At 38.5% G+C, this 12,224-nt stretch overlaps 1 protein-coding gene across 3 annotated transcripts in view; it reads right to left on the bottom strand.

The window, feature by feature from the left end:
• The window catches only part of PIEZO2 (piezo type mechanosensitive ion channel component 2), a 510,005-nt gene that overhangs the window by 258,769 nt on the left and 239,012 nt on the right, over window positions 1-12,224 (bottom strand). For all 3 annotated transcript variants that reach the window (XM_035029291.1, XM_035029293.1, XM_035029292.1), the window contains exon 4: window positions 7,117-7,159. In XM_035029291.1, the coding sequence (XP_034885182.1) occupies window positions 7,117-7,159 (43 nt within the window). The remainder of the gene's footprint in view (window positions 1-7,116; window positions 7,160-12,224) is intronic.

Consider the following 12,224-nt stretch of genomic DNA (forward strand, 5'->3'; position numbering starts at 1 on the left):
ATTTGTATTTCACCATAACAGACTGTTTTCAGGATTATTTGTATTTTAAAAGATTCTTTGAAGGGGAAAAAAACTTCATTCCACAATTCAAGTAGAGCATCAAATAAAGTCACAAGCAGTACAGGAGTAATAACATCATCTGAGGTTCTGTGCTAATTCTACAGATTCGTTAAGAATACGTTCTCTGCATTTTAAGTAAAAAGGGGTGAGAGATCAGTAAAAGATTAGTATTTTAAAATAGGTAGCAATAAGATTTCCCAGAAAGTAGGAACTTTTATTTCTTTTGGCAATTTACTATGCATGAGCCTATTTACTTGCTAAAATATTTTCTTCTCAGATTAAAAGTGCAGCTTTGGAAAGAGATAAACCATTTCAGACATTGCTCAGAGTTTATTGTGATAGATATTACTAACACCATCTGCTATTTCTAGCTATTAGCCAACATATAGTACATCATTAGTTTTTGATGTAGTGTTCATTGATTTATTAGTTGCTTATAACACCCAGTGCTCATCACATCACATGCGCTCCTTAGTGCCCATCACCCAGTTACCCCATCCACCCCACCTCCCCTTCTGTAACCCTCAGTTTGTTTCCTGGAGTCCAGAGTCTCTCATGGTTTGTCTCCCTCTCTGATTTCTTCCCATTCAGTTTTCCCTCCCTTCCCCTGTGGTCCTTCTGTGCTATTCCTTATGTTCCACATATGAGTGAAACCATATGATAATTGTCTTTCTCTGCTTGACTTATTTCACTTAGCATACAGCCAACAAAACTAAAAGGCAACCTATGGAATGGTAGAAGATATTTGCAAATGATGTAACAGATAAAGGGCTGGTACCCAAGATCTATTTCTACCTCTCGTTTCCTTCCTGGATATATGGCAGAGCGGCACCTCTTCTTCTCCCTAAATTGACAAGCTGATTCTCTTTGGGCCATAAACTGTGAGTCGCAGTGACCAATGCCACTTCCAAGTGGAAACATTTAGGAGCCAGTGTGTATTCCTCCAAGCTCACCTTCCAGGCTTAAGCAAACTCAGCAGCATCATGTTGAGACAGAACTGCCACAGGACTGAAGCCAAAGAATGGCATTCCATGTAGAAGGCAAGCCACCTCCTAGATAAATCTGGCCTCATTAGATTTTGTGTGAGTGAGAAAGGAACATTTGTTGCATTAAGCCATTGAAAATGTGGGCCATTCCCTAGTGGATATACTTGTTTGGAACATGCAGAATATCAATGAATTTACAAAGCCAAGCCCATGTGCATCACTTTAATAGAGATTAATGAGTGACTGTGATTTACAATCATAAACTTAGACAATGTGCCTAGGAAGATGAACTTTCTGACTGAGACCAAATGTTAGGCACAGATTTTTTTTTCTTTACAATAGCAACAAAGACAAAACACCAAAAACCGGATGTCTGTTTTTGTTATGCAAATATAGATATTATAGTAGCAGGAGTGGGGAGGGGGTATGGGAGGTCACATCCAAGACACATGAACCTATACCAAATTATGTTATAACACACTCCTATAATGAAGTCCTAAAATAAACTCCTGATGTCCCCCCACAGAAGGACAATGTGACTGTCTACAAGATGAATATAACATATTTTCTTAAACCACATAAACTCTGATGATGTGTACTTATTCTGAGATAATGTATATAATCCCACAGATTCTAGAAAGGAAATGGCTGAACACCATCTCATGGCAGTGTTCCTGCAAGGAGAGCAGGTAGGACAGATCCCTGAGTCTTCCTTTCAGTTACAAAATGTACAACAAAGGGCATCTTTGCTTTCTTATTCTTAGAGAAGACTTTGAAGCTTTAGCTGACTCAGTCACTTCTTTTCTTTAGATGTGGCCACTTTAATATAATCTGCTAGCAAACAGATTGATGGGCAAACTTCAAAGAACATAGCAATGAAAGGATCAATATCTCTATATAATCGCTCTAAAAAACCAGGTAGCTTCATTTAAGATATAATTGGAATTCCCTTTAAGAGAAAGAAGAGGTTAAAACTCCAGAAGAAAAAAAGCACATTTAACAGCACTGCCTGACACAATCTTTGCAACTGTAAATGCACAATAACTGTAAATGCACAATATTTGTTCTATATTTTAAGATGCAGGTACAATGCAGAGAGCACTCACTGTGTTTCAGTGAGAAAACACAGGATAATCTGGGAAAATGCAAGATGACATTTTAAGGTAACATCTAAAAATCAGGATGATTACCCAGCTGAGATTACGGTTTGAAAATAAAGCACTGCACTTGATATACTCCTTAACAATATTTTTATTTGTACATCTATTTGGAAGTATAACAATTTTAGGGAGGCATTGTAATATGAACTTTATACTGTCTGGCTTTATTCAAATGAGAATATCCAATAAGATTGTGATTTGAGACCACATGCCCAGAGGTACAGGGATAGGAAACATAAAACAACATAAAACAAAGGAGACCTATAATCAAGATTTTAGGGTGTTCTGGTCTAAAAACCTTCATCTTTGGAACTAGGCAAAAATAGAACAGAATGTAGGTCAGTACTAATGCAGGTCAATGGCCATGACTATATGTGTAGACTACTTGATTTCTTTGAGTTTCTTTACCTGTGAGTGGGCAACCAGAAGCTACAGTGGGGGCGGTCAATAAATGATGGCCACTTGCTGGTTTTGTAAATAAAGTTTTATTGGAATACAGCCATACTCATTGTCTATGGCTGCTTTATGCTACAGAGGCAAAGTTGAGAAATTACAACAGGAATTGTATGCCTCGTAAAACCTAAAATGTTTACCATCTGTCCTTTACAGTACCGTTTGCCAATCCCTGGTCTGTGAGGTTGCTGTATGGATTGTAGAAATTATTTAACATAGTGCTTGGTACACGGTAGCTGTCTCATTAGATCACTATTCAAGTAAGGGAAAGGTTAAGGTCATATAAGCTAGGAAGAAAATGTTTCAACTGCCAAATACTGTTGATCAATGAATCCTTAACCATCTGAGAAGAAGCTCTTGCTCAAAGTGCTTCACTTAGTTGACAGAAAAGATCTTAACCTGTTCTTTACTCTATGGAAAAATGATGCAGGGTAAATGAAAATTAAAAGGACGCTGAGATACCATTTCTCATCTATCAGACTGGCAAAAATCTCAAGTCTGACAATATATTCTGTTGGTGAGGCACTGGGGAAATACTCTCATGCATTTTTACCAGGGGTGCAAATTGTTGAAACTCTAGGGAGTGAAACTTGGCAAAATTAGCAAAATTCCATATAATTTACTCATTGATTGTCCTTGGGAATCTAATCCCTAAGATATCTGGCAAAAGCACAAGTATGCACACGGTTATTCATTACAACATTTTTCTGTAAGAGCAAAAGACTGAAAATAGCCTGAATGTTCCCCCACGATGTACTGGAAAAGAAGGAGTTAAAGCAAGTTGCTTGTGATACATTTTCCTCTGATTACCAAGGAGATACTGGGGTTGAGGGAAGAAGGAAAGTGACCTGATTTAGGCTTCTTGTATACATATTAACTAGATCACTGGACAAAGAGAATAATAATAATTATTTTTTTTTTTTTCTAGGAGAAGAGTCCTCATCAAGCAGGAAAGTCCTGGTTTAGGACGTTATGATAAAAAAATCCTCATCATAGATTGATGAGTTATAACTCTCTGGAGAATATCACATGAGCTCTTCAAATTTCTTAGGTGTAAACCTGGAGATGTTGCAAAATCATGTTTCCTACTATGTGAGGGACTTGCAAATCTCAGTGGAAATCTCATCTATCTCTCTGGGCCAAAAAGTATATATATATGATATCAAAAAGAAGGATGTGAGGAGCCACATGGGATATCTTCCCTGGATTTCTCCCTCCATTACCAGTGTCCCTGGTCACTTGAATCCTTAAAATTATTAGTAAAGCTTGATATTGGATGAGATTCCTGATTTAACCAAGCTCATCCTTTATATTGGCTCATCCACCTAAAGGAGTGGAAACTGCGAGTTAATGGAGTGAGGAATACCTATATACACTGATGGGGAATGATTTCTATGATATACTCCTGGTGAAAAAAAATCAAAGGGCAGAATAATATATATACTATGCCACTCTTCACACAAGAACAGGGCGAGGATACAGTTATATGCAAGTATCAGCTTGCATATGTGAAAATAAACACTGAAAGCTTAAACCAAAAGCTAATAACCATGCAACTGGGGAAGGAAGAAGGCATAGGATGCGGGGGCAGGGGATGCATGTGACATTCCTCTGAAAACACTTTATATATATATATATATATATATATAAACATATAATTTGTACTTGGAGACATATAAATGTTATATATTCAAAAATAAAATGAAAATTTAAAAATCCATTAAAATTGAAAAGATTCTGAAACAAATGAACCAAATTATATATAAAAGTTAGAATATGACCGCATAGGAAAAAAAAAACAAAACTTAAGCAACTTAAGTTTTGAGTCTTTAATTGTACATATTTAATGTAATATAAAATGAAGACCGAAAGCAAATTTTAAAACTTCATTTAATATTCTTGGGGCGCCTGGGTGGCTCAGTCAGTTAAGCATTCAACTTCTTGGTTTTGGCTCAGGTCATGATCTCATGGGTTGTGAGATCGAGCTGAGTCGGGCTCCATGCCCAGCAGGGAGTCTGCAGGAGAGTCTCTCTCTCTGCCCCTCCTCCCACTTGCATACGACCGCAAGCACTCTCTCTCTCTCAAATAAATAAATCTTTTCAAAAAACAAAAAAAAAAATAAAAACTTCATTTAATATTTCTATTACGAGTGGTAATATTAGTGTTTGTATTTTTTAAGAACCAAGATTTTTAGTGAAAAAGAAAATAAATGCAAATGTGGTGCCAGAGAAGTTAAAAATTCTGTAAGGCTATGTTTGACTTGGAAATAATGTAAGAATTCAGGTTATTTTTTTATTTAAAAAAGGTATTTTCAGGGTGCCTGGGTGGCTTAGTCAGTTAAGCATCTGCCTTCAGCTCGGGTCATGGTCCCTGGGTCCTGGGACTGAGCCCTGAGTTGGGCTCCCCACTCAGTGGGGAGTCTGTCCCTCTCCCTCTCTCCCTCACCCTGCTCATGGTCTTGCTCTCTCAAATGAATAAAGAAAAAAATCTTAAAAAAAATAAAAAAGGTATTTTCTAGCTCTAACATATATTGAAATAGCCCAGAAACATGACAGTCCAGATATGATGGGGTCCCTAGTATTTAGACTGTGATTTCAAAATACCATTCTCCACAAAGAAAAGAGGCTCCTTGTCAGGTCTGGAATACTGGATGGGCTTGTACATCTAGTTGCACTAGAAACATAGAAACTATCAAAGACTGGTGGTCCTGTGTCAAAAGGACAAAAAGTCAATGTGAAGTTGTTCCCCGTGACCAAAAGGGAACAAAGTGAATGTAAGTGAAACGGGGATAGAATAACAAGATAAACAATACCACAAACCGACAAATCCAGAATGTGAGACCTTCCAACAACTGACCAGGTTTCTTGACAAGTCAATGACATGAAAAAAAAAACCAAAATGAAGCTGGGAGGGAATTGTTACTCGAGCTGTAGCAACAAGCTGGAATGTGTGGGCTTCAGTAGCATGGCGATTCAAACCAGTACCTGCACTTGACATTTCTGAAATGGTCAGGAAATGTAAACATCGACTGGATACTACATGATGCCAAGGACTTACTGTTATTGGTATCTGGCATGATAGTGGCATCATGATTCTGGAAGAAAATACCCACTTTTTTTTTTTCAGAGATGTGTCCTCAACCTATGTAGGGACAAAATGACATGACGTCTGAGATTTCCTTTAAAAATATTTTAACCCCTACTGCCCCCAAAATAGACAAAGGAAGGATGACAAAGTCCTACTGAAGCTGGATAATGACGTTCAATTTGTTATTCTCTCCCCTTTGCTTCTGTGTTTGTCATAATATGAAGAGAGAATCAAGAGAAAGCTGCTTTGGGAAAAGATTTCACACGAAATGAAGGAGTGACAGGATTTTTTATGCTTTAAGTTGGCCTGTGAGATCTGCCCAACTCAAGCCAACCTCCTGCAATAGCCTTCCTGTGAGACCTACGGCCATGGTGCTGATTCAGTGGGAGTTTATGTAGAGAAAGAAATAAATCTTTGAATCAAATAAAAAATGGTACAGGAAATGCCACCACAGTCAGCCTTGTGCTGAGCTATTCTCTCTTGCTACTGGAGAAAGGCATTTTAAAGTATTTTATCATTTCTCTAAGCACTCGGTCAGCTTGATTAATACACATAAGAACAGGTTTTCAATATGATAAAAAGAACTAGTCAAAATCTGCTTTTAGATTTAAAAAAAGAAATTAAAATCATTTTCTCAAAAAAAAAACAAAACAAGAATGTGGGGAGGGGTGTGGGGGGATGGGTTAGCCTGGTGATGGGTATTAAGGAGGACACGTACTGCATGGAGCACTGGTTATTATATGAAAACAATATGATGTATCATATGGTGACTATCATAACATAATAAAATTAAATTAAAAAAAATCATTTTCTCTATTCCAATAGCTGCACCGACGCAGCGAGCTCCAGAGGACACTAAACGCCACTGGGAGGGATCTGTCCCACAGGCTGCCACTGAGTTCCAAGGCAGGTGGGATAGTAACCTTACCGACCCTACCTCGACTTTGTCTGATGTTATAATGAGTCCATTTTAGGAGCTTTTAGCTAGGAGTGCCATGATCCCAGCTTTCAACTTGGAGTGGATAAGACCTAACAATTTTGATGACAGGGACAATGTCAATATCAATATACATCGTTTTGTGCGAAAACTATAGAACTGATATGACATAGGCAGTGATAAAGCTAGAAAAGACCAAACGACTTCATGGAGTTCTCCAGTTAGACAACTCACCTTTGATGCTCCTTCCTGGTTTAAGAGGATTTTCATGTAAATTCCTCTGCGTGCAGGCAGGGAAAAATTTATAACACAAAGGGCTACTTTGGAACAAACTTGGTGAGACCACTGATTTATCATCAGTAAATTACTTAGAATGAAGCAGGGCATGAGAACCTAAAAGTGAAGACATGCTAACACACTAAACCCTGCTTACCTTTCAAAGCCAATCTGCCGAAATGTCTTTTCCCATGTGGAGCCTACAAACAGAAGGAAAGAACATAATTAATTGATGCACATCAAGCATGCAGTTAGTTCTGCCCTGGTTTTGCACACCCTGGTACATACTTGGTTCCAGAGTTAAGTGGGATGAGTTTTCCCTCAGATGCACTGTTCTCCACCTCCAGTCTCCAAATAGACCTTTGGAGAACAGTCCACATAATGTGCAATGTGACAAAGCTCTCCATCATGTTCCTCTGGTCACGCTGCAGGCCACTAAAACATTCTCTAAACGTGTGAATGTGTCACAATAACATGAGTAAAACTCTCCTGTCAAAATTAATGCAACAGCATAGTGTAAGTGGAACTCTTTAAAATTCGGCGTTTCGTGGAGCACATGGAAAGCTAGATGGCTCTCTGAAGGTCCGACTCACTACACCAGGTGTTTATCTCACCATTGTTGAAGCACAAGGATTAGCATTTCTTTCTTTTTAAAGCTAAACATTTAAATCAGGAGTCTCTTGAATGCAAAAATACTGTTTCCAGTAACATGATTTGAAGAGTACTATATCCAAATCCATAAAAGAACAGCTGGGTTTAAAAAAAAGATTTTCAGGGGCACCTGGGTGGCTCAATCATTAAGCATCTGCCTTCGGCTCAGGTCATGATCCCAGGGTCCTGGGATTGAGCCCCGCATCCGGCTCCCTGCTCTGTGGGAAGCCTGCTTCTCCCTCTCCGACTCCCCCTGCTTGTGTCTCTCTCTGTCAAATAGATAAATAAAATCTTAAAAAATAAATTAATTAATTTAATTAAATTTAAAAAATTTAAAAAAAGATTTTCAATAATTTTTTCATGTAATAGTTCTTCCCTACATTATAGGCATAATAATTTTCTGAGTACTTGACCACTTTAATAAAAACTCTGCATTAATAAAAGTTAAGGGTTTGTATTAAACCCATAGTTTTATATTTTACATTAATCAATGGCAAAATTGTTTTGATTTCAGTAAACACCCACCTAGCCCGAAATTCGTGAGTTGTGCTATGCACTGATTGCTTGATAATCACAGCAGATAATCACTGTCTTTCTGTGCAATTTATTTTTGCAAATGGGAAATGGTAGATGCAGCATTGGGTCTCCAGAGGCAGCTAAAGATCTACCTTGCTTCGTTTTCTCTAGTCACAGTTAACTAGGATGGTGCTATGTTTCTTTATTGAGAACTCTGCCTCCAACGCTTTACTGTCAGGTGACAACTCAGTGTCTCTTAGGCATTAGTCTTTTGGAAAGACAGGAGATTATGCAGTATTTTCCCCAGGCCCTCTCTGAGGACTGAGCTAGTCCCAAGAGAGCATGAACATTGTGTTTCACTGTGCGCTTTGGGTTCATATACTTGGTTATGATGAAGCATTTTAAGTAAATATGATACATACTAAAGGATTACATTTTGGATATGAATTACACACACACCACACACACACACACACATTTAAAGCAGATTCAGGCTTATCTCCTCAGATGAAGTCACTCTTATCCAATTGAATTCCAACATGCTTTGCTGAGTAGGAGTCAAAGTCATGGAATTTTAGTTAACCAGCCCAGGAATTCCCATGGCTCCTGGTCCAGGGGAGGAGGCCTATATGAATGTTATCTGTCCTGTGAATCACAGGCAAGACAATTCAAAATCCCTATCTCAGGAATTCTTGGAAGACAATTATCCTGCCCCAGAGATACTACCAATTAAGACACTGGCAAAACGTAACATAACCTAGTCAGAAACCACATAAAGACAGCAGGCAACTGCCTGGCCCAAACAGAGAAGTGGGGGAGATTAAGAGTCTCCTGCCAAGTGAGAACCAGACAGTCTGGGCTCAGACCAAGTGGGAAGGGTCTAGGGGAGGCTGGAGTGCTTGGTGAGGGGGTTCAGATGCTATTCTTCTTGACTTGCTTCTAGGGAGAAACAAAGCACCTTTACATTTTTTTCTACATTTTTATTTTTTTCCCCCAGATCTGCTCAGTGTATTCTTAAATTGATGTTTTAAATAAGTTTTTAAGAAACTCCCCCCTTCTTAATAGACTCAATCTATTATCAAGGTAAAATAAAAAGAAATCATTTCGTGATACTGCACTGTCAGGCTTTTAAAACATGAAATTTTAATTAAGAAATAGGTTCCATCTTCACATTTCTTAGAAAAGTAAACTTAAATAAGCAGAACACGAGTTTTTGTTGTGAAACTTCCCGTACTCCTTAGAATAAACATTTTCAACTAAGCACAGCAGAGATGGTAGAAAAACGACTTCCTTCTAGTAGCTAGATATTAATGTAATTGATAATTTGAGCATCTTACGTACAACAGGCATTCATCTTTGTTTGCTGTTGATACTCTACTAATCATCTTACTATGTTAGGTATAGGACTGAATATATTAAAATATGGTTTCTGTGCTCAAACACCACATACCCTAGAGGTTTGGGTTTTTATGTTTTTTGTGAGCACTTAGTCATGATGAAATGAGAAACACACAATAAATGGAACAGACATATGCAGATCCCTTGGCACCAAGAATATTTTTGGCAGCTCATTATTCTGTTGTTGGGGAATTCTTTTAAAGCCATTAACCATGTTTTACATGGTAAGGTAATATTATTCCCCTTTGCTGGAGCAGTCCAACAGGGAGAGAAAAGTAGGGAAAACAAAAGTAGCTGGCAGACTTCCTTGATTCAACACTTTTTAAATGAGATTTATAATATGGAGCAGTCTAAAACATGTTACATTCTTCAGGGGAAAGCAAAGGACAGCAACAATGAAGAGAAAAATATATAGCATAGAGAAATGGGCCCAAAGCTTAGAAGGATTTTTCCTTTCCAATTGTAGATGAAGTTAGAAATAATGAATTATGATTCCTCATTTCCCAAATGTCCCCTTGATAGCACCAACATCCAACAACAGAACTGAAATCTGGAACGGAGCATCACAGCATCCAGAAGCTACAAACGCACCCTAGACTCAAGGTCATTCGGTCTGCAAAGCAAGTTCCTGTATCTCATGTCCTGTGTGTCCATGGTGACAAAATGCCCTTTGGCACCCTGCAGTGCTGACACTCCGAGGAGGTGGGGGGACCCCCATGCCTAGGAGCTCAGGATATTTCCTCCTTGAATACATCAATCAGCAGTTGCTCCTTTACAAACAAAACTCTACCTGTCTCTTCTCTCTCCCTCTTTCCCTCTCTCCCTCCCTTGCGCCCCCCATTTTCCTATTGGCCTCTGCAGATCCAAGCTCCAGTTCTTTCCATAAGAGAAAGAAGTTATGGAAACTTCTTTTCTTGGGAGCTACCTTCCCCAGGCCAATGAGCTGATTCTGCTGGGGCTCCCAGTCCTACTACCTCTCCTGACCTGGCTCAGCAGGCCAGGAAATCTAGGAGATTCAGGACCCCAGAGCTCTGAACTTCTTTCACCATGGCCTTGTCATCCTTTGGGGGCTGTATTCTCCTCTTTCCTTCCTTTTTCATTTTCCTTTCCTTACTCTCCTTGCTATCATTCGTCTGTCACCCTGATCTGGCTATAATATGGAATTCAAAACAATTTTTTAATTCTACAAAGTTTTGCATGTCTGATTATTAACTTTAATAGCACGCGAGAGCCTCTAGGAGAAGTTATATCATCAAACAATTTTCCACACCACCTTCCATCCAGGACCTGTGACTTTCCCTATGTTAATGTTGTTTAGCACTCAGCATGCCCATCAGGAGTTCAGTTTGTACAAATACACATAGACAGAAGGCCACGTGCCAGTATGTCACTTGAAGATAAGGGGACATGGCTGATTCATTTTTACTTCTTCTAGTCTTTTGTAGTAGTCATTTAAAATCACAGGGATTTACCTGTCCCCTGAAACCAGACATAGGAGTCCCAAGGTTTGCAACCAGGTCCCTTTCAGTTTGTAATTTTCTGTTTTTCATAAATATTAAAGAAAATGCAAAAATCTATCTTTATGTTGTAAATTGGTTACTTGCTTTATTATCACATTTCCTCTGTGATTACTGTTCTCAATCATTCTTTCAATCAACTTGTTCAGTTTCTAATACAAGAAGAAAGAAACTGGATTTTTCCTCTAGGCTTCATAATGCAGTGGTGAAACTGGTAGCCAAATGAGGCAGAGATTTTCAGCAGTTTTATACCAGGTATGTCTCAGATGTTGAGAGCCACTTGAACTTGGACCTGCACCTCTGCATTTTTCAAAATAATTAGCAGGAAAGGACTAATAATTCACAGAAGTGGTAGATTTTTGCCAGCACATTCCTATAAAAATGGAAGTATTTTTATATATCACAGGGCCTGCCAGGCTGCTGAACATGTAACCTGGCACAGAAACTGGTGATCAAACACAAATATCCGGAAATGATACCACTTCGAAGTTTTCTGGTGGAAGCTCCATTTACATTATTTATAACTCTTTTTTTAAAAGATTTTATTTATTTACTAGAGAGAGAGAGAGTGAGAGAGAAAGCACAAGCCGCTGGGGAGAGGCAGCAGGAGGAGAGGGAGAAGCAGACTTCCCACTGAGCAGGGAGCCCAATGCGGGACTTGATCCCAGGACCCTGGGATCATGACCTGAGCTGAAGGCAGACGCTTAACCCACTGAGCCACCGAGGTGCCCCTATATTTAACTCTTCAAAAGATTTTCACATTTACTCTGTCAAGATTTAACCATGTATCAAATGTTGACCATAATGTGAAATTCTAGGAGAAAAATAGATCTTCCCAATGGGCCAGTAGTGATATTTTACTTTGCAAATATTAAGATACTCTGGTGTTGAATTGTAGCTAAAATCTATTAAACCACAGAAATGGCTGCTCTAATGAATGACATGAACCCAAGTAATGCAACTTTCCCAGTCAGTGAGCATGACTGCAGCACTTTGGGTTAAATGGTGAGACCTAAAAATTTTTTGAGTCCTAATTCCCAGATGAGATTTGTCATTAATTGGTTAAAAGTAACTGTAAAAGATAAGAGATAAGAAAAAAAAATTTTCATCATCCCTTATTTAATAATTTTCATATTAAATGATCTATATATTTTAAAAATCATTTTCACCTCTACCTAGTACT

The sequence above is a fragment of the Mirounga leonina genome, unplaced genomic scaffold (assembly GCF_011800145.1).
Source record: "Mirounga leonina isolate KUSES-001 unplaced genomic scaffold, KU_Mleo_1.0 Mir_228, whole genome shotgun sequence".
Classification (NCBI taxonomy): Eukaryota; Metazoa; Chordata; class Mammalia; order Carnivora; family Phocidae; genus Mirounga; species Mirounga leonina.